General features: G+C 41.5%; 1 protein-coding gene across 7 annotated transcripts in view; it reads right to left on the reverse strand.

The window, feature by feature from the left end:
• Positions 1 to 18,006, reverse strand: part of CDIN1 (CDAN1 interacting nuclease 1) — a 1,267,257-nt gene that overhangs the window by 396,900 nt on the left and 852,351 nt on the right. For all 7 annotated transcript variants that reach the window (XM_074394131.1, XM_074394127.1, XM_074394128.1 and 4 more), the window contains 2 exons: positions 13,662 to 13,779; positions 10,826 to 10,943 (listed from right to left, as the gene is read on the reverse strand). In XM_074394131.1, the coding sequence (XP_074250232.1) occupies positions 10,826 to 10,839 (14 nt within the window). In that variant the 5' untranslated portion in view covers positions 10,840 to 10,943; positions 13,662 to 13,779. The remainder of the gene's footprint in view (positions 1 to 10,825; positions 10,944 to 13,661; positions 13,780 to 18,006) is intronic.

Consider the following 18,006-nt stretch of genomic DNA (forward strand, 5'->3'; position numbering starts at 1 on the left):
TACTGTGGTATAGGGGAAAAAAAACCTATAAGTGAAACTTTCCCTCACCACATTTTCCTTGTATTTTGGCTCTTGATTTTGACTAGAACCATGAATTACACAGATAGGCAATATTCTAATGGCATAATCAAATAATTCAGTTAGATTAATATAACAAAATACGTTGTTGTAAAAGAAATGATGTTGATGAATTTAGCTTTTTATTCTCAATAGAGTGGTTTTAACAGTATCAAACAAACAGTAATAACAGCCATAACATTCTCCAAAAAACTAGATAGGTTTTTTTTTTACTGTAATTGGACATCACACTGACATTTCAAACTTTAGAACTCTATGATAATTTTATGAAGGTAGATATGCTACTAAGGATTTATGGTTGTCATATTTAAGAAATTCATTTATTCAGCTTGGTGTGTGCATGTGTATGTTTAGAAATGGTGGTAGTGACAGTAAACACTTTTTGAGCTATAGATTTCCCTAAACTTCAAGTTCACTATTGACGGGGTCAAAAGAAACTGTAACATGGATTTGTCTGTCTCATCTGGCAGCTTCAGTCCAGGAGAAATGAGAGAAGAAAGAAGACAGCTGTGGAAGCAGAGGCTGAGTAGCAGCCTCCAGTTAATGATGTGGGTTAACTCAGCCATGGGTCACAATGACTGACTCCGTGGAGTGGGGCAAAAACATTCTTATGGCCTTTTGCATGGAAACTGTATCATCAGCCCCACTTCCTACCTCCAAAGAATTTCTGAGTTTTAAATGAACAAGCAATTGGTAAGGTGAGAAGCCAAAATAGGGGGAAACATATTAAACTTCTCTGAAGTGGAGAGAGGAGAAAGGTAGTTCCCAGAGGAAGATTTAAAAAGTGAAAGCCACCTTAATTCCTCCATAGCTTTTCTATCTTCCTTTCAATTGTTTAGCAAGGGTCCCTCTCTGTTTTTTTAGCTTCATTAAGTGAAGCATTTACGATGTATAGCTTTTTTGGTGTTCCATGAATTACAACTTGTAGGTTGTTAGGAGTTATTTTGATCTTTCTTTCTCACTCTTCCTTTTAGAGACAGGGTCTCTCGCTAGTCTCTTATGGAAGATGACAAAAAATTATATTTTGAAAGTACATGATAGAAGAAAATATATATAATCAAAAGGTGGTTCCTATAATCCATTTCACCTCTGAATTGCCTCCATCTTTCTCCTTCTTTCCTTCTGCTGCCTTTCCTGTTATCAACAAATATTTCTAAAATGTACAAAGTATAGTAGGCATAAGTTGATTCTTTATTAATAAATGCAATTTTAGCAGTTGATATATAAATTTATATTAATTACTTTTTGCTTGTTCATTTTCTCAATGCTAAATTGTTTCTTAATGTAGAGCTTTAATTACTTTTTTTAGTTTTAACATATATTAAATGCTCTGCTATCCAGCCTTTTACCAATATGCACAATTTAGCTGGGATTCTTTTGTAGTAAGTATAACAGGATTATATTTCAAGATTCTGAGGAATGTTGGGAATTGTGAGAGATTAATTTACATTCAGTGTGGTTATGGTATTATAATTGTTTTTTATATTGTAATGATCTGAAAATGGTAAATCAAAGTGTGGCATGTAAGAGTGGTCTTCAAAAAGTTCATGGAAAATGTGTATTACAAAAAACAATGCATGGATTTCAAATTTTCTTTGTGCCAAAATAAACTTGTACTAACTTGTAACATGTCTACATAGGATCTAGTTTGAAGTACAAAGAAGAATAAGACATCAATTGAAAAGAGCACCTATTAGAACAACACAAATTCTGCTAAAATTGAAGTAAGAACAAAAATCAAATTTATGGTGAAGGCTGGGTAGAGGACTGATGAAATCACTGATGCTCACAGAAAGTCTCTGGTGACAATGGCCAGAGTAAATCAGCAGTTTACAAATATAGAGCTCATTTTAAGAATGGATGAGATGATGTTGAAAATGAAGTCAACAGCAGCAGACTATCAACAGCAATTTGTGAGAAAAAAATAATCTTCTTCATGCAATAATTGAAGAAGACTGATGATTACCAGTAGGAACAATAGCCACTTCATTCACTGTGTACAATTCTGACTAAAAAGTTAAAGTTAAGCTAACTTTCCACTTGATCAGTACCCAAATTGTTGTGCCCAGAGCTGCTGCAGACAAGAACCGGGTTTTCAATGGAGATTTTAAACAAGTGGGATTAAGATTCTGAAAACTTTCTTTGAAAATTTGTAACAGGAGATGAAACACAGCTTTATCAGTACAATCCTGAAGACAAAGGACAACCAAAGCAATGGCTACCAAGAGGTGGAAGTGGCTGAGTCAAAGCAAACATGAACTGGTCAAGAGCAAAGATCATGGCAACGATTTTTGAAATGCTGAGAACATTTTGCATGTTAACTTTCTGGAAGGCCAAAGAATGATAACACCTGCTTATTATGACACTGTTTTGAGAAAGTTAGCCAAAGCTTTAGCAGAAAAACAACCAGGAATGCTTCACTATAGATTCCCCCACCATGATAATGCTTCTGCTGATTCTTCTCATCAAACAAGGGCAGTTTTGCAAGAGTTTTGATGGGAAATCATTGGGAATTAATCTTAAAGTCCTGGCTTGACTCCTTCTGACTTTGTTTCCTAATGTTAAAAACTCTGTCAAGAGCACTCATTTTTCTTCAGTTAATAATGTAATAAAGACTGCATTGATGTAAATTTCCAGTGAAAGGCCGGATGCCTCGCAGAGGGTTAAACGGACATATCCATCTCTCTCTGTGTCTGATAACTACGTCATCACCCAAGCTCGTTATCTGGCCTTGCCGCAGGGCTTCCCCGCATCTACCTCCACGTACCAGACCCAAGCCCACATTCAGCACAAAATTATGCATTCAACCCCCAGCCCGCTGTTGATAAACCCTGCAGGAAAATTTTTTAAAGAAGCCCCATCATACCTTGCCCGGTAGCAATCTGCTCTGTATGCCCCTGGAAGGCCCACTTACCCAAGGTCCTGCCTGCCTACCAATGACAACTAGCTCCAGACATTTCCTGCTTCTTAATAGCCAATAAAATTGCCTTCACTTTGTTTCCACAACAGCCAATCAAGGCCCACTTACCCAAAGTCCCACCCACCTACCAATGACAACTAGTTTCAGGTACTTCCTGCTTCCTAACAGCCAATAAAATTACCTTTGCTTTGTTTCCCCAATAGCCAATCAATCGCCTTCCCTCCCCATAAAACCCCAAGACCTAAACAGCCGGAGGCAACTTCTCTGGCCCCTTCCTGGACTACAAAACCTCACCCAGGAGCTAAATAAATTAGCTTCTCATTTTCTCATACTTGCCTCAGTTTCCTCATTTTACATCAGCAATAAATCTTACACGCAGTACCCTCAGTTCTTTTTTTATTCTATCACCCCAGTGTGTGATGCTCCCCTCCCTGTGTCCATGTGTGCTCATTGTTCAACTCCCACTTATGAGTGAGACCATGAGGTGTTTGGTTTTCTGTTACTGTGTTAGTCTGCTGAGAATGATAGTTTCCAGCTTCATCCATGTCCCTGCAAAGGACATAAACTCATTTTTTTTTTTTTATGACTGCAGAGTATTCCATGGTGTATATGTGCCACATTTTTTAATCCAGTCTATCATTGATGGACACTTGGGTTGGTTCCAAGACTTTGCTATTGTGCAATAAATATTTATTGCTTTGCTGCAATAAACATACATGTGCATGCATCTTTATAGTGGAATGATTTATAATCCTGTAGCTATACATACAAAGTAATGGGATTGCTGTGACAAATGATATTTCTAGTTCTCTTTGAGGAATCACCACACTGTCTTCCACATGGTTGAATTAATTTACACACCACCAACAGTGTAGAAGTGTTCCTATTTCTCCATATCCTCTCCAGCATCTATTGTTTCCTGACTTTTTAATAATTGCCATTCCCCAGTACCCTCAGTTCTTTAGGAATCAACTAAATGGCTGGTGTTATCACTTACAAAAGTATTTTAAACTTGGAGCTTATGTTAAAAAATAAAGTTTCTGTATTTTAATATTTTAATTCCATTTTCCATGAGCCTTTTGAATTCCCTTCTCATAAGACTCCACAAAAGTTGATTAGAATCCTCTATTGTCCATCCATGCTAGTCAGTATTTTTCATATAAAGATATTAAAGCACATTTCAAATGATAGCATCCTTTAGTTACTGATAGATTGACCAAGGTATGAAGCCAGGTGCCTAAGCCAGGTTATGTTTAGAGAGTAGAGAAGCTGTTTCCCCTCCCCCCTCCATTTCTTCTATCATTTTTTAGCTTTGATTATATTCATCATTGTTCTTCTCCCATAATATTCACCCTACATAACAGGTTGTTTTGAATGATACTGTCTTATTAGAGGTTTTATCCTGGTGGAATAAGGAGATTTTCACACGTAAAAAAGGATGCTTCTTGCATTTAGTAGCTAAGTTTGGGATTCTACTAACAGAATGATTATAGCCAATAAATATGGAAAGTAGCCTGATAATGAAAGGAAGAATATTAAAATTTGTATCTTTAAGGCTACTTATGATAAATTAAATGTCTTTCTTTGACAAAATAATTTAAAAATTGCTTTATTACTGCAGGCCATGCACTCTGTTATTATAATAATTCTGTGAGTTTTCACATGTGCATGTTGCTTCAACAGCCCTACATATTTTCTTGTTTTATGCCTGAAACCAAATTAATTACTTTGTTTAATTTCATGAACATGCCAAGCTGCAGTTATGAATAGCTAGTAATATCAAGTGTTTACATAGAAAGTATGGGATGTTCCAATAAATATCTACCCAATTACCAAACAGCTGAGGGCAATATTGCTACCAGGTAAGCCGGACAAATTATGTTTGCTATATTTAACAGAAAATGAAGCAACTGCAAAGTCAGCACTGAAGTTTTGTTAAAATATGATGAAGCCCCGTAATGTCAAATTAAACTATATTAACAAACCAATTTTCAAATACAATATTGTATAAGACATTTTTTTTAAAGCCAAAGAATCAAAGTGAAAACACAGATGCATGTTGAGTGTCCAATGTACTGTTGCTTTAGACATTTCTTGACACACTTTCATAAGGTGAAGAGAAACCAGTGTGGAGGGCAGTTCAGTTGCATACTGTGCTTTTATAAGACTGTTAGCCTAGAAAAGATGTAAACGTATTTTTCAAATACTAAAGAAAAACAACAGCAGCAAATTTTTGTGTCAGTGCTCTAGCCTTTGCATAGTTCATATTTTTATATAAGTTATCTTATTTTAATGCTTAGGCAAGGCTCTAGAGGAAGTTGGTATAATTAATGTTTTCCCCAAATAATTTTTATTTTACAAATGAGATAATGTTGTGCAAGGGTGATGAGGGCAAAGGTTAGAGTGTATTAAGGCTAAAATCAGGTTGGGCATCTCTTGTTGAATAACCTGCACCAGAATTATCTCCACTTAGTAGTTGCATATCTGTTTTGGTTGGAGGTGGCAAAGGGGATACAGGACCATCTAGAGCTTCAGGCTGTGTCCCTTATTGGGCATTGAGCTCTGGAGCCTGAATTTAATCCTGAATTCTAGCCATCACTTGTGAGACTCTAGTTCTAGCATTTGGTTAGGACAGAAGAAGGAAAATAAATGAACAGTTATAGGGTTGGGTCTGTGGTTAATACTTCATCGTTGGGAAGAGTTTCCACCTCCCTTCATCCTCACAGAATCTTGTCTTATGTATCTTCTCTTTTGGTATTGGTTCTATGAAGTCCCTGTTTAACTGCTGGGGGTAAGCAGCTTTAGTTGCTTACAATCACTTGCCCTTCTCATCTGCTTTGATTTCTGATTTAAAAGACCAAAAATAGACAGACTCCAAATACTAAGACCCTGGTTACTGTGTCTGCTGAGATCTTGGAATCTTTGGACAAAGCTTCTAATCTTGAGAATTCTGAGATGTTTCCCAGACTTGCCTACTTATTTCTTTGCTATTTTTTTTTTCCTTTTCAAATTTGAAATTGTTAGTGAGGTTTTCCTTGCCTCGCCTTCTTTTTCTGGTATTACCTCCAGGATGTACAAGTGGGGTTGAGAACGACAACAACTCCCTAGGAAATTTTTGGTATTTTGCTCTGGCTTTAAAAAAATATATTTTTAGTCAAGGGTTGAATATCTTTACATTTAGTTGCTCTTGGTGGTTGCCTCATTTATTTAAAAAAGTATAATTTGTAGCTTTGTTGAATATTGGAGAAAATACATTCTGCACTCTGATTTCACTCTGCTCATTTTCCTAAAAAATCCTCTCAAATCTTTTATTTCAGTTAATTATCAAAGCACAAAATACGTGATTGTATAATGCATTTATAGTTTTCACATTAGAAAGTAGTTTTCTGTGAATATTATCCCTTCTAAAATGACTTTAATGATTGAATGCCTCTGTGTGAGGCAGTGGCGAATCGTTTCTTGAACGTGACTTATAAGCTTGTATTTCACTGAACTTCTTATGCAACACTTCACACTATGAACCAGTTCTCCTGTGAAACTCTATTTGTTGGCTTCTACTGAACATTTCTGAGTCAATTTTGATCTTTCTTGTTCCTTCTGGGTTTCTTCATGAGAACCACTTCCTCTGTTTATACTTTAAGCACTGTGTTTCCCAGAGGTTTCTCCTGGCCCACTGCCCTTTTCAGAAAATATGCACTACTACCATAATCTTATATATGACATGTGAGAATAAAAAGAGATCAGTAGGTGAGGGGGAAGTTAGATGCTTAGGTGTGACCATGTTGAACTTAAGGTATCTGTGACATTTTCAAAGAAAGACTGTACTATAGGCCTTTAGAGAGATGAGTCAAAATAAAACAAGAAGTCTACGCTAAAAATTTAGAAACAAAAATACTCTAGGAGCCAACCAAACATCAAAGCTTGCTTTCTTATCTGTGTATCTTCATTCATTTAATGTCTGAGCTCCAGGACTATACCCCAGCGTCTACCACACAGTCATCTGAAAGACCCCACAACCACAAATACAAACTTATCCCAATAGATCCCAAACTTCATTAGTCATTCTTTTCTCTCCTGCCTTCTCTACTTTTTCTGTATTTGTATTCCTCTATTTAGTACCTCATATCACCCCCAAGCCCTTTGACCTAAGTTTCTTGGGGATCAACTTAGACTTCCTTCTTTTCATCATTATCTATAATTTGTCAATGATCAAGAAAGAGAGATTTTTACCTACTGAATATCATCATGTTTGATCCATTCTCTCTCTTTTCGTTACAACAGTTTACGGCAAGAAATGGCAAACCTGACTACAAGTTGTTTAAACATCAAGGACTTTTGTCATTACACATAAAAAAAGATTCTGGAGTCAGGCTGTTTCCAGGGTTAGTTTAGCTGTTGAAACTACTGGAACCCTGGGATAACTTTTCTACAGATGCTTTCATCTTCTGCTTCAGTAACACAGCAATGTAGCAATAAGCATCATGTTCTCTCTTAACAATAGCCAGAAGCCAAAAGGACAGGGTTCTTTCTTGAATTCCTCTATCTTCTTATCAGGGTAGAAAATCTTTCCTAGGGATACCCTTCTTGCCACTATCATCAGCAGCCTCCCTGCTGGTTCCTTGGTAAGGACTGAGTCTCACAGTCACTCAGGTTCTTTGTCTACCTGGCTTTCTAGGCTTCTAGAGTAGAGGCAGGCTCTGCCAGGAAGGAAGCAGAATGGGAAAATCTCTGTCATTTCCTCCACTCTCTCTCCAAGTTTCTTTGTTCTTGCAGGACTGAAGACTTTTATGTCTGGCCTAGACCAATACATTCTTGAATTATTGGTGGCCCTGTCACCAACAGAGTCTACTGGAGTGAGTTTTCCAAAATACACCACAAATATTAAGAAAAATATTACTTCTTTTAATTTTCTATTTCAATCATTTTCATATTTGATAAAGAATTTTTACATAAGTTAAACCCACATGAATTTATTAGGAAAGAGATACCCAGAAATTCAATCTGCAGTTAAAGATGTCATCTAAAAATTACAAATAAGAAACTACAACTTTTGAGAGTCTGAGGGATGATGGAAGAAGCATAACTTGGAATAGCATTTCTTTTCCTTGGTCAACAGAAAACGTACAGGTGGGCTGCTCACTCTTGGGACACTGAAGGCATGACTGCCTCTGAGATTTCTGAACATAAATCTAGTCACTATATTTTACAAGAAAATAATGCGGACACCTAATATATTTTCGTGATGGGTACATCTGAAGAGCTGCAAGTTTACTTTTAATAAAATCATAAATTCACAGAGGAATTTGTGCTTTAAAGTAACATGACTTTGATTCTTTCATTAAAAAAAAGAATCTCTTGTAATGTAAACAAACTCAGATTCAAGAAAAACTGCTTTCGGAAATCAAGGAACATCTGGATTATATATTCTTAATAGAAGTTCAATAAAATATACAAATGTGACAAGCATGCTTTTAGGCAAATCAAGAAGCTTGCGAAACAACATGAACATTTAGGTTTGGGAATCTCTTGAAAAAATTATGATAGCCCTGTTTTTCCACTTTTTGTGTCATAAAGAGGTCATTTTAAGCATCATACTTTAGAAACTTAAAAATTATTCTTATTTTATGTACAGGAACTAAAAAGAATGTTAATGGTGCAGTTGGAATATTTATGTAGAGCCGATAATATTTTGGAGTGAATATACATGACTACATCTGTATATAATATTAATCAGAAGTTTTTTTGGAGAAATAGGATAATAATGTTCACATTGTTCTACATCTTGCTTTTTTCACTTACAGTATGTCACAATTATATTTTCTACTGTATTATAGAATGTGTTAACTTTTTGCAGAAAATTAATCTTTTAGTTGTGCCTTAAGGTTAATATTAATATTCTTTCCTAAAGCATCCACACTAATAACTATGCAAAGACTAACAGTGGGAGCAACTCTGTTAGGCTTTTAAATATATTTTGTAAAGCTGAGGTATAACACTTATGTTACAAATTCATCCAGGATGGAGCAAGTGTGAGCAGTGTAGGAAAAGAAATCAAGGAAGAGGGTGTTCCTTCCTCATTCACTGACCAGTGTTTTCTTTCCTCTCAAACTCTAGAGGGAAGGTATTATCTTTTTGGGTCCACAAGGGGGTGTAGTTTTAAGGGCAAGAACTTCCTAGCGCCATGTCCCCCTTCCCATCTCTCTCCATCTGGGAGATTTGATGGTTTATTTTTTAATTTTCAAGGGCACAGGAAGAAACTAAGAGTCAATCGCCCCAGCAGAAGTTCTAAGAAACTTCTTTCATTGGCCTGGGGTCTTAGAAAACGTGGGGGTTCCTCCCAGGTTAAAAGTCCCCTTCTTCCACACTCCTTCAGACTTCCTGTTTGGGTTCCCTTCCAGGAACACTCCCTTTGTGGAACCCGTCTTTCTCTCTCCCAGATTACCCCTCTGGGGACCCCTTCCACACTCTCTCGTGGAAGCCTGTCTTCCCCTCCTAAACTCCATCTCTCTCTATTCCTTTCCACTCAGGGTGGAAGCTGCTTTCCTCTCCTGGATTCTCTTACTCAGTTTGAGAGTTAGCTGTTTCTTTCTCTTTCCTTCTGTTTCTCTCTCTAAATAAATCACTTTCTACAAACACTTTTGAGTCCAGCATTTACTGCACAGTGTACCGTGGTCCCCTCTCTCATTCTTGAGAGGGTAGGAAATCAAAAACCTGGAGAAATGTCCTCTCAGGGGAGCTGAGGGCACCCTAAACCCCTGAACCCCAATATTACATTTAGCAAGCCAGCCAGGAGAGGGGTACAGCCAGGAGAGTGGTACACCAGGAAAGGGATACAACCAGAGAAAAAGACTTCAAAACTGTTAGTAAAACTGGCTCCATTCTGTCCTGCCTCTTTAAGAACACCTGAATCAGCTGCAGCCAGTCAGGGCTGCAAGAAACAGAGCAGCAGCCAGCCCAGCCCATCTTTAGTGGTGTGGGCCAGCCACAATTAAAAGGGCAGGGATTTTTGTTTTTTTTTTTATTTTGAAGCTGTCTCTCTGCTTTCCCTCTCCTTCTCTAACCTTCTGATATTATCTCTGGGACCAAAACCTGCAGGAGACTGTAGGGTGGGCTCCTTGCCAGCCTAGAACAGCACAGCCCCGGGGGTGGAACACAGTGCACGCAGAGAAAAACAGCGGGGAGAGGCGAGGTACAGCCTGAGCCTGCAGGGGACAGGGCAAGCGGCAGCCTGGCCCATGGTTTTCGAAGGCCTCTCCGGCATTCTCCAGTCCCAGGCAGCAGGGTAAGAAGGCTCCCTAGGACATTCGCCTGCCAGTCACTGGTCCCTGTGTGGGCAGCAGCTCCGGGAGAGGCCCAACCTTGCACATGGTTCTGGTGGAGTCAACCTGGCAACCGAAAGCCGCAGGGGCGGGGGAACTCATGGCCAGCCAAGCAGTGGCTACAAATGCGGCCATCAGTTCAGTACCCATTTTACCTGGGGGACACCTCAGGTGGAAGCGGCTGTAATTTCTTTAACCGGGGGTGTGGGTATCACTTGTGTTTGATTTCAGATGAGTGCTTGTATTCCCAAGCTCAACTCCCCATTAAAATGTCTACTGGAAAATTGGGACCAACTTAGCACACAGTCTTTAAGGAGGAAGCGGCCAAACAGCGTGGCCAAATTACACTTTCCCGAGTGGAAAATGTGGTCCACAAAGGGAAGAAAAAGCAATCCAGCAGCTTTCCTTGGGCAATTACAGGAGGCCTTAAGCAAGTGCCCCCCACCAAACTCCTTCGCCAGACGCCTTTGAGGGTCAGTAAATACTAAAGCACAAGTTTATTACTCACTCAGCAGCAGACATCAGGTGGAAGCTCCAGAAGCTGGCTTGGGGACCAGAGCAGAGTCTAGAATCATTACTGAACCAGGCAACCTCGGTGTTTTATAATAAAGAACAGAAAGAACAGGCTGAAAGAAACAGGAGAGATCAGGCTCAGTCATGGCTTTTGGGCAAGCAGACCCCAGGGGCTCAAATGAGGGAAAGGCTCGGGTTAGCCACCAGTCTGGCAGAACTTGTTACCAGTGCTGTCTAAAGGGACATTCTATAAGAAATTGTCCCCAGAGGAATAAACCACCATCTCATCCATGCCCGCTGTGCCAAGGGAATCACTGGAAAACACACTGTCCCAGGGGAAGAAGGTTCCCAGGGCCTGAGGTGTCTGACCAGATGACCCAATGGCAGAACTGAGGGTGCCTGGAGTAAGTACCAGCATGAGCCATCACACCCACAGAGCCCCGGCTAAAGCTGACCATAAACATCCAGGAGGTCAGTCTTCTCCTGGACACTGCAGGGCCTTCTCAGTATCTCTCTCCTGCCCTGGAGACTTGGTGATTACTAATTCTCTCCCCTCAGACTCTCCCTCTCTAGGCCCATCCTGGGAAGGACCATTTTTGGTCATTCTGTCCACTCCAACCGCAGTTAAGGTAGTGGAAATAGACTCACGGATTCATCACACTTGGCTGAAGCCTTGAATACCGCCTGAGGAAAGTCACAGACTCTCCACTCCACAGCCTGAAGTTCCAGGCGACAACCCTTCATCCACCTGAGGGCCATCAAAAATCTACATCTGCTTTTCCAACAAGATCCTCAGGGAAGTAACCACACATAAGTCTAATCTATGTCCTGGCATTAACAGGACTATAACCCTCAACTTTCTTCTCTCTCAAACTCAGTGTTGTTTTCATAGTGGGAAGGGAACCTGTCTCTTTCTAGGCAAAATGCTGCTATTCTGTAAACCAGTTAAGTGTTGTTTTGAACACAGAACTCACGAATCAAACACAGGGCTAAAGCCCTTCAAGAACCTGGCTCTGTTCTCTCCTAGGCTCATTTATAACCATTCTCTATTTGTTGGCCTCTGGGCCTCTCATCTTTAACCACCTTGTCACATTCGTTTCTTCTAGAACCATAAGGTCACAGATAATCCTGCCGCTGGAACCCCAGATGTCCTTGGCTCATGAACTCTATTGTGGATCTTTAAATCAACCTGCACCCCTGAAAGGCTCCCCGCTGGAGGAAACCTCTACTGCAAAGCCGCTTCTACACCCCATTTCAACAGGAAGGAGTTAAAGAGAATCAATGTCCGTAATTGCAACAGAAGGGGGAATGAGGGAAGGTGTTCTTTCTGGGTCCACAAGGGGGCACAGTTTTAAGGGCACGAACTTCTAGTGCCATGCCCCCTCCCATCTCTCTCCATCTGGGAGATTTGATGGATTATGTTTAAATTTCACGGGCATGGGAAGAAACTAAGAGTCAGTCACTCCAGCGGAAGTTCTAAGGAACTCCTTTCATTGGCCTGGGGTCTTACAGAAGGTGGGGGTTCCTCCCAGGTTAAAAGTCCCCTTCTTCCACACCCCTTCAGACTCCACGTTTGGGTCCCCTTCCACGAACACTCCCTTCGTGGGAGCTGCCTTTCTCTCTACACTTTTGAGTCCAGCATTTACTGCACAGTGCACCGTGGTTCCCTCTCTCGTTCTTGAGAGGGTAGGAAATCAAGAACCTGAAGAAGCATCCTGTCAGGGGAGCTGAGGGCACCCTGAACCCCAATGTTACATTTACCAAGCCAGCCAGGAGTGGGGTATACCACGAAAGTGATACGGCCAGAGAAAAAGACCTCAAAACCATTAGTAAAAGTGACTCCATTCTGCCCTGCCTCTGTAAGAACACCTGAAGCGGCTGCAGCCAGGCAGGGCTGCGGGAATCGGAGCAGCAGCACAGCCCAGCTCATCTTAAGCACGCGGGACAGCCGAATTAAAAGTGCAGTTTTTTTTTTGTTGTTGTTTTGTTTTTGTTTTTACCTTGAAGTGCTCTCTCTGCTTTCCCTCTCCGTCTCTATCCTTCTGGTATTATCTCTGGGACCAAAACCTGCAGGAGCCTGTGGGGTGGGCTCCTTGCCAGCCTGGAGCAGCAGTCCCCGGGGTGAAACCCAGTGCACGCAGACCTCAGCCAGAGAAAAACAGCGGGGAGAGGCGAGGTACAGCCGGAGCCTGCAGGGGACACGGGCGTGCGGCAGCCTGGCCCATGGAGCTGGCAGGCCTCTCTGGCATTCTCCAGTCCAGCAGCAGAGTAAAAAGGCTCCCCAGGACGTCTGCCGCCCGCAGATCCCTGTGTGGGCAGCAGCTCCAGGAGTGGCCCAACCTTGCATATGGTTCTGGTGGGAGTCAACATGGCAACCGAAAGCCACGGGGCGGGGGAACTCACGGCCAGCCAAGCAGTGGCTGCAAACGCAGCAATCAGTTCAGTACCCATTTCACCTGGGGGAAGCCTCAGGTGGAAGTGGCCGTAATTTCTTTAGCCTGGGGATGAGGGCATCACTTGTGTTTGATTTCAGATGGGGGGTGCTTCTATTCCCAAGCCCAGGTCTCCATTAAAATGTATACCGGAAAATTGGGACCAACTTAGCACACAGTCTTTAAGGAAGAAGCAGCTTATTTTTCTCTGCCAAACAGCATGGCCAAATTACCCTCTGCCGAGTGGAAAACGTAGTTCCCAAAGGAAAGAGAAAGCAATCCAGTAGCTTTCCTTGGGCAATTACGGGAGGCCTTAAGAAAGTAACCACGCCCCCCCCCCCTCAATCACCAGACGCCTTTGAGGGTCAGTTAATACTAAAGCACAAGTTTATTACTCACTCAGCAGCAGACATCAGGTGGAAGCTCCAGAAGCTGGCTTGGGGACCAGAGCAGAGTCTAGAATCATTACTGAACCAGGCAACCTCGGTGTTTTATAATACAGACCAGAAAGAACAGGCTGAAAGGAACAGGAGAGATCAGGCTCAGTCATGGCTTTTGGACAAGCAGACCCCAGGGGCTCAAATGAGGGAAAGGCTCGGGTTAGCCACCAGTCTGGCAGAACTTGTTACCAGTGCTGTCTAAAGGGACATTCTATAAGAAATTGTCCCCAGAGGAATAAACCACCATCTCATCCATGCCCGCTGTGCCAAGGGAATCACTGGAAAACACACTGTCCCAGGGGAAGAAGGTTCCCAGGGCCTGAGGTGTCTGACCAGATGACCCAATGGCAGGACTGAGGGTGCCTGGAACAAGTACCAGCACGAGCCATCACACCCACAGAGCCCTGGCTAAAGCTGACCATAGATATCCAGGAGGTCAGTCTTCTCCTGGACACTGCATGGCCTTCTCAGTATCTCTCTCCTGCCCTGGAGACTTGGTGATTACTAATTCTCTCCCCTCAGACTCTCCCTCTCTAGGCCCATCCTGGGAAGGACCATTTTTGGTCATTCTGTCCACTCCAACCGCAGTTAAGGTAGTGGAAATAGACTCATGGATTCATCACACTTGGCTGAAGCCTTGAATACCGCCTGAGGAAAGTCACAGACTCTCCACTCCACAGCCTGAAGTTCCAGGCGACAACCCTTCATCCACCTGAGAGCCATCAGAAAATCTACATCTGCTTTTCCAACAAGATCCTCAGGGAAGTAACCACATATAAGTCTAATCTATATCCTGACATCAACAGGACTATAACCCTCAACTTTGTTCTCTCTCAAACTCAGTATTGTTTTCATAGTGGGAAGGGAACCCGTCTCTTTCTAGGCAAAATGCTGCTATTTTGTAAACCAGTTAAGCGTTGTTTTGAACATAGAACTCACGAATCAAACACAGGGCTAAAGACCTTCAAGAACCTGGCTCTGTTCTCTCCTAGGCTCGTTTATAACCATTCTCTATTTGTTGGCCCCTGGGCCTCTCATCTTTAACCAGCTTGTCACATTCATTTCTTCTAGAACCATAAGGTCACAGATAATCCTGCCGCTGGAACCCCAGATGTCCTTGGCTCATGAACTCTACTGTGGATCTTTAAATCAACCTGCACCCCTGAAAGGCTCCCCACTGGAGGAAACCTCTACTGCAAAGCCGCTTCCACACCTCATTTCAGCAGGAAGGAGTTAAAGAGAATCAATGTCCTAATTGCAACAGAAGTTGGGCTTTTCTGTTCAGGGGGGAATGAGGGAAGGTGTTCTTTCTGGGTCCACAAGGGGGTGTAGTTTTAAGGGCAAGATCTTCCTAGCACCATGCCCCGCTCCCATCTCTCTCCATCCCGGAGACTCAAAGGTATATGTTTAAATTTCACTGGCATGGAAAGAAACTAAGAGTCAACCATCCCAGTGGAAGTTCTAAGGAACTTCTTTCATTGGCCTGGGGTCTTAGAGAAGGTGGGGGTTCCTCCCAGGTTAAAAGTCCCCTTCTTCCACACCCCTCGGACTCCATGTTTGGGTCCCCTTCCATGAACACTCCCTTCGTGGAAGCCGCCTTTCTCTCTCCTGGATTTTCCCTCTGGATCCCCTTCCACACTCTCGTGGAAGCCTGTCTTCCCCTCCTAAACTCCATCCCTCTCTATTCCCTTCCACTCAGGGTGGAAGCTGCTTTCCTCTCCTGCATTCCATCTTTCTGGATTCTCTCTCAGTGTGAGAGTTAGCTGTTCCTTTCTCTCTCCTCCTATTTCTCTCTCTCTACGAAAATCACTTTCTACAAACATTTCTGAGTCCAGCATTTACTGTGCACTGCACCGTGGTCCCAACTCTCATTCTTCAGAGGGCAGGAGACCAAGTACCTGGAGAAACATCCTCTCAGGGGAGCTGAGGGCACCCTGAACCCCAGTATTATACTCTCAGTTTCAACCTTCCAGTCACGGCTTGTGGTGGCTGGGAAAGCTCCACATAGGCAGACTGGACTCTCAGACTCACATCTTAAATATGGCTTATGGGTGTTGTTATCCTCTCTGGAGCATGGCTCAGGGGACAACACCTAAATAAAGCCATCAGAGACATAGCGTGGCTCACAGTAAACACTGAATAGCAATTAAACAGATATTAATATTTTTGAGGATGTGCTGGCCATAGGATCTTTCATAAATCTGGGACCTACGCCCAAATATTCTAACTTATTAATTTGGGTAGGGGCCCAGGCATCAGTGTTTGCTTCTAATATGCCTCCAACCTTGGGAACCAGTGGCCTCTGTAACAGGATATCCCATATCCCATGAGCAGCTTCCACTGCATCCTTATTTGGCTGTCAGGCAGTGTTCTTCATGATTCACACACTCCTTTAGTTCTCATAGCAATCTATGATAGGGTTTATTATCCTCACCATGATGATAAGGAAGCTGAAACACAGAGACAGTAAGTAGCTTGCCCAATGCCACATAGCTGGCAAATTGCCGAGTTAGGACTTGAACCCCAAATTGGAGCATTCAGTAAAATAGAATATCCAGTAACAAGGGAAGAATGCTCAAAGCTTCATCACATTTTCAGCCATAGGAAGATACATCATAGCAATGTCAGAACTTAGTCATTATGTTGAATGACCAGTTAATGGGTCAGTAAGGAGACTGAAGGCTAGAGAGAAACAGATGCTACCATGCATCAAGACCTTGTTAGCTTAGGAGGCAAAACTTCAGCATGTACTCTAACTGGATTGTAAGTTAAAGAGTGCTCAGATGACTCTCTGACATAGCTGCAGTTTCTGAATTTGCAGTCTGCTAAGTACCTAAGTAAGTAAAAGAGAAGCTGCTTATCAGAGTGTTAGACATATGGGTTTGTCTGAGTGCTTATTATTTTAAATTTCACCAAGTCAACTTTCCTCGAGTTGACTATTGTTTATAGTCACTGCTTTCATTTTTGAATGAAAATTTTAGTTTAGTCTTTAAACTTTTGGTACATGTCTAGGCTAAGTCTTGACAGTGCTACAAAATAATACAGTTGCCTCAAATTGCTGGTGTTTCCTATAGAATACGTCACATAAGTCATAGATATTTAAATTTTCACAATAGTGACAGAAGAGTCACCATTGAATTCTGATATTTCCCAACAACGGAAATGAGTTTGTGGGGGAAAAAGTATACTAAACTTTAGAGAAGAAGTTAGAAAGGGTAAGTCTTAGGAGATGGTGTCCTTTCAGGACAGGTAAAGCTAAGGGGGAACCTTGAAGAATGAGAAGAGAAGAAACCCCTAAACCTGGAAGACATCAGCAAGACTGCAAGTGTTAGCCGAAAAAGGGTGTGGCAGGGAAATGATACATTTCCTGTACTTCAGCAGCTTGTGTGCTTAGCCAGTTAGTGCTGTTTTGGGTTTTTCGTGACATGTAATCACTAGAACCTTAGAGATGATTGAGCCTTGTAAGCACGGACTGATCAAAGCTTATTGAATAATCCGTGCGAATCTCTAATTTTTTTATTTGAGAAGTATTTAAATTTGGAAGAGTGAAGTGATGAAAACTGAATGAAAATCAAGTCCCTCAGTTATTTTACATTCCTTTATGGATGGTTTAAACCCCCTCAAAATTGTGAGGACTATTATTCAGTCTTCTAAAACTTGACAGTTCTCTCTAGTGTGAATTACTCAAACGCTCGGGTTATTAAGAGTATACCTGTAACCACACTGGACATAGATTTTTCCGTATAAGTTGCAGAAATGTTAAATGTCTCCATGAGTCTGTGCAAGCAGAAGTTGGATGTTCTAAAAGTTTTAAGCAATTTGTTATTAACATTTCATGTATATTTGGATATCGAATATATTTTATTCAGTATCCTTAAATGACAAATACTTTTGAAAGCTGAATTTCCCAATTTGTATTATTTTCCTAGGAATTATTCCTGTTTTTGAAAGCAAAATGCCAATTTGAGAAAATAAAAATCATAAATGGTAGTAAGAATAAACCTCAATGACAGAAACAAAACGTGTCCTCATTTAAGACAAGGTCATTTGGATGTAGGTTGTCTAAGTACTTTTCCCAACCTCTTTTCCATCCTTTTCCCCTTATGTTGGTGAAGCCTGAAGGATAGACTGAACTGTTCTCCTTTCAGGGGAAGCTGAGCAAGACAGGGCCTCAGTCTCTGTTGTAGTGCTGTTCAAAACAAGGATAATGTGAACCGCACTGCAGACTATATATGTAATTTTAAATTTTCCAGCTTCCCACATTAAAACAGATAAAAATAGTTCAGGATCCATGGCTCGTGCCT

The sequence above is a fragment of the Saimiri boliviensis genome, chromosome 2 (genome assembly GCF_048565385.1).
Source record: "Saimiri boliviensis isolate mSaiBol1 chromosome 2, mSaiBol1.pri, whole genome shotgun sequence".
NCBI lineage: Eukaryota > Metazoa > Chordata > Mammalia > Primates > Cebidae > Saimiri > Saimiri boliviensis.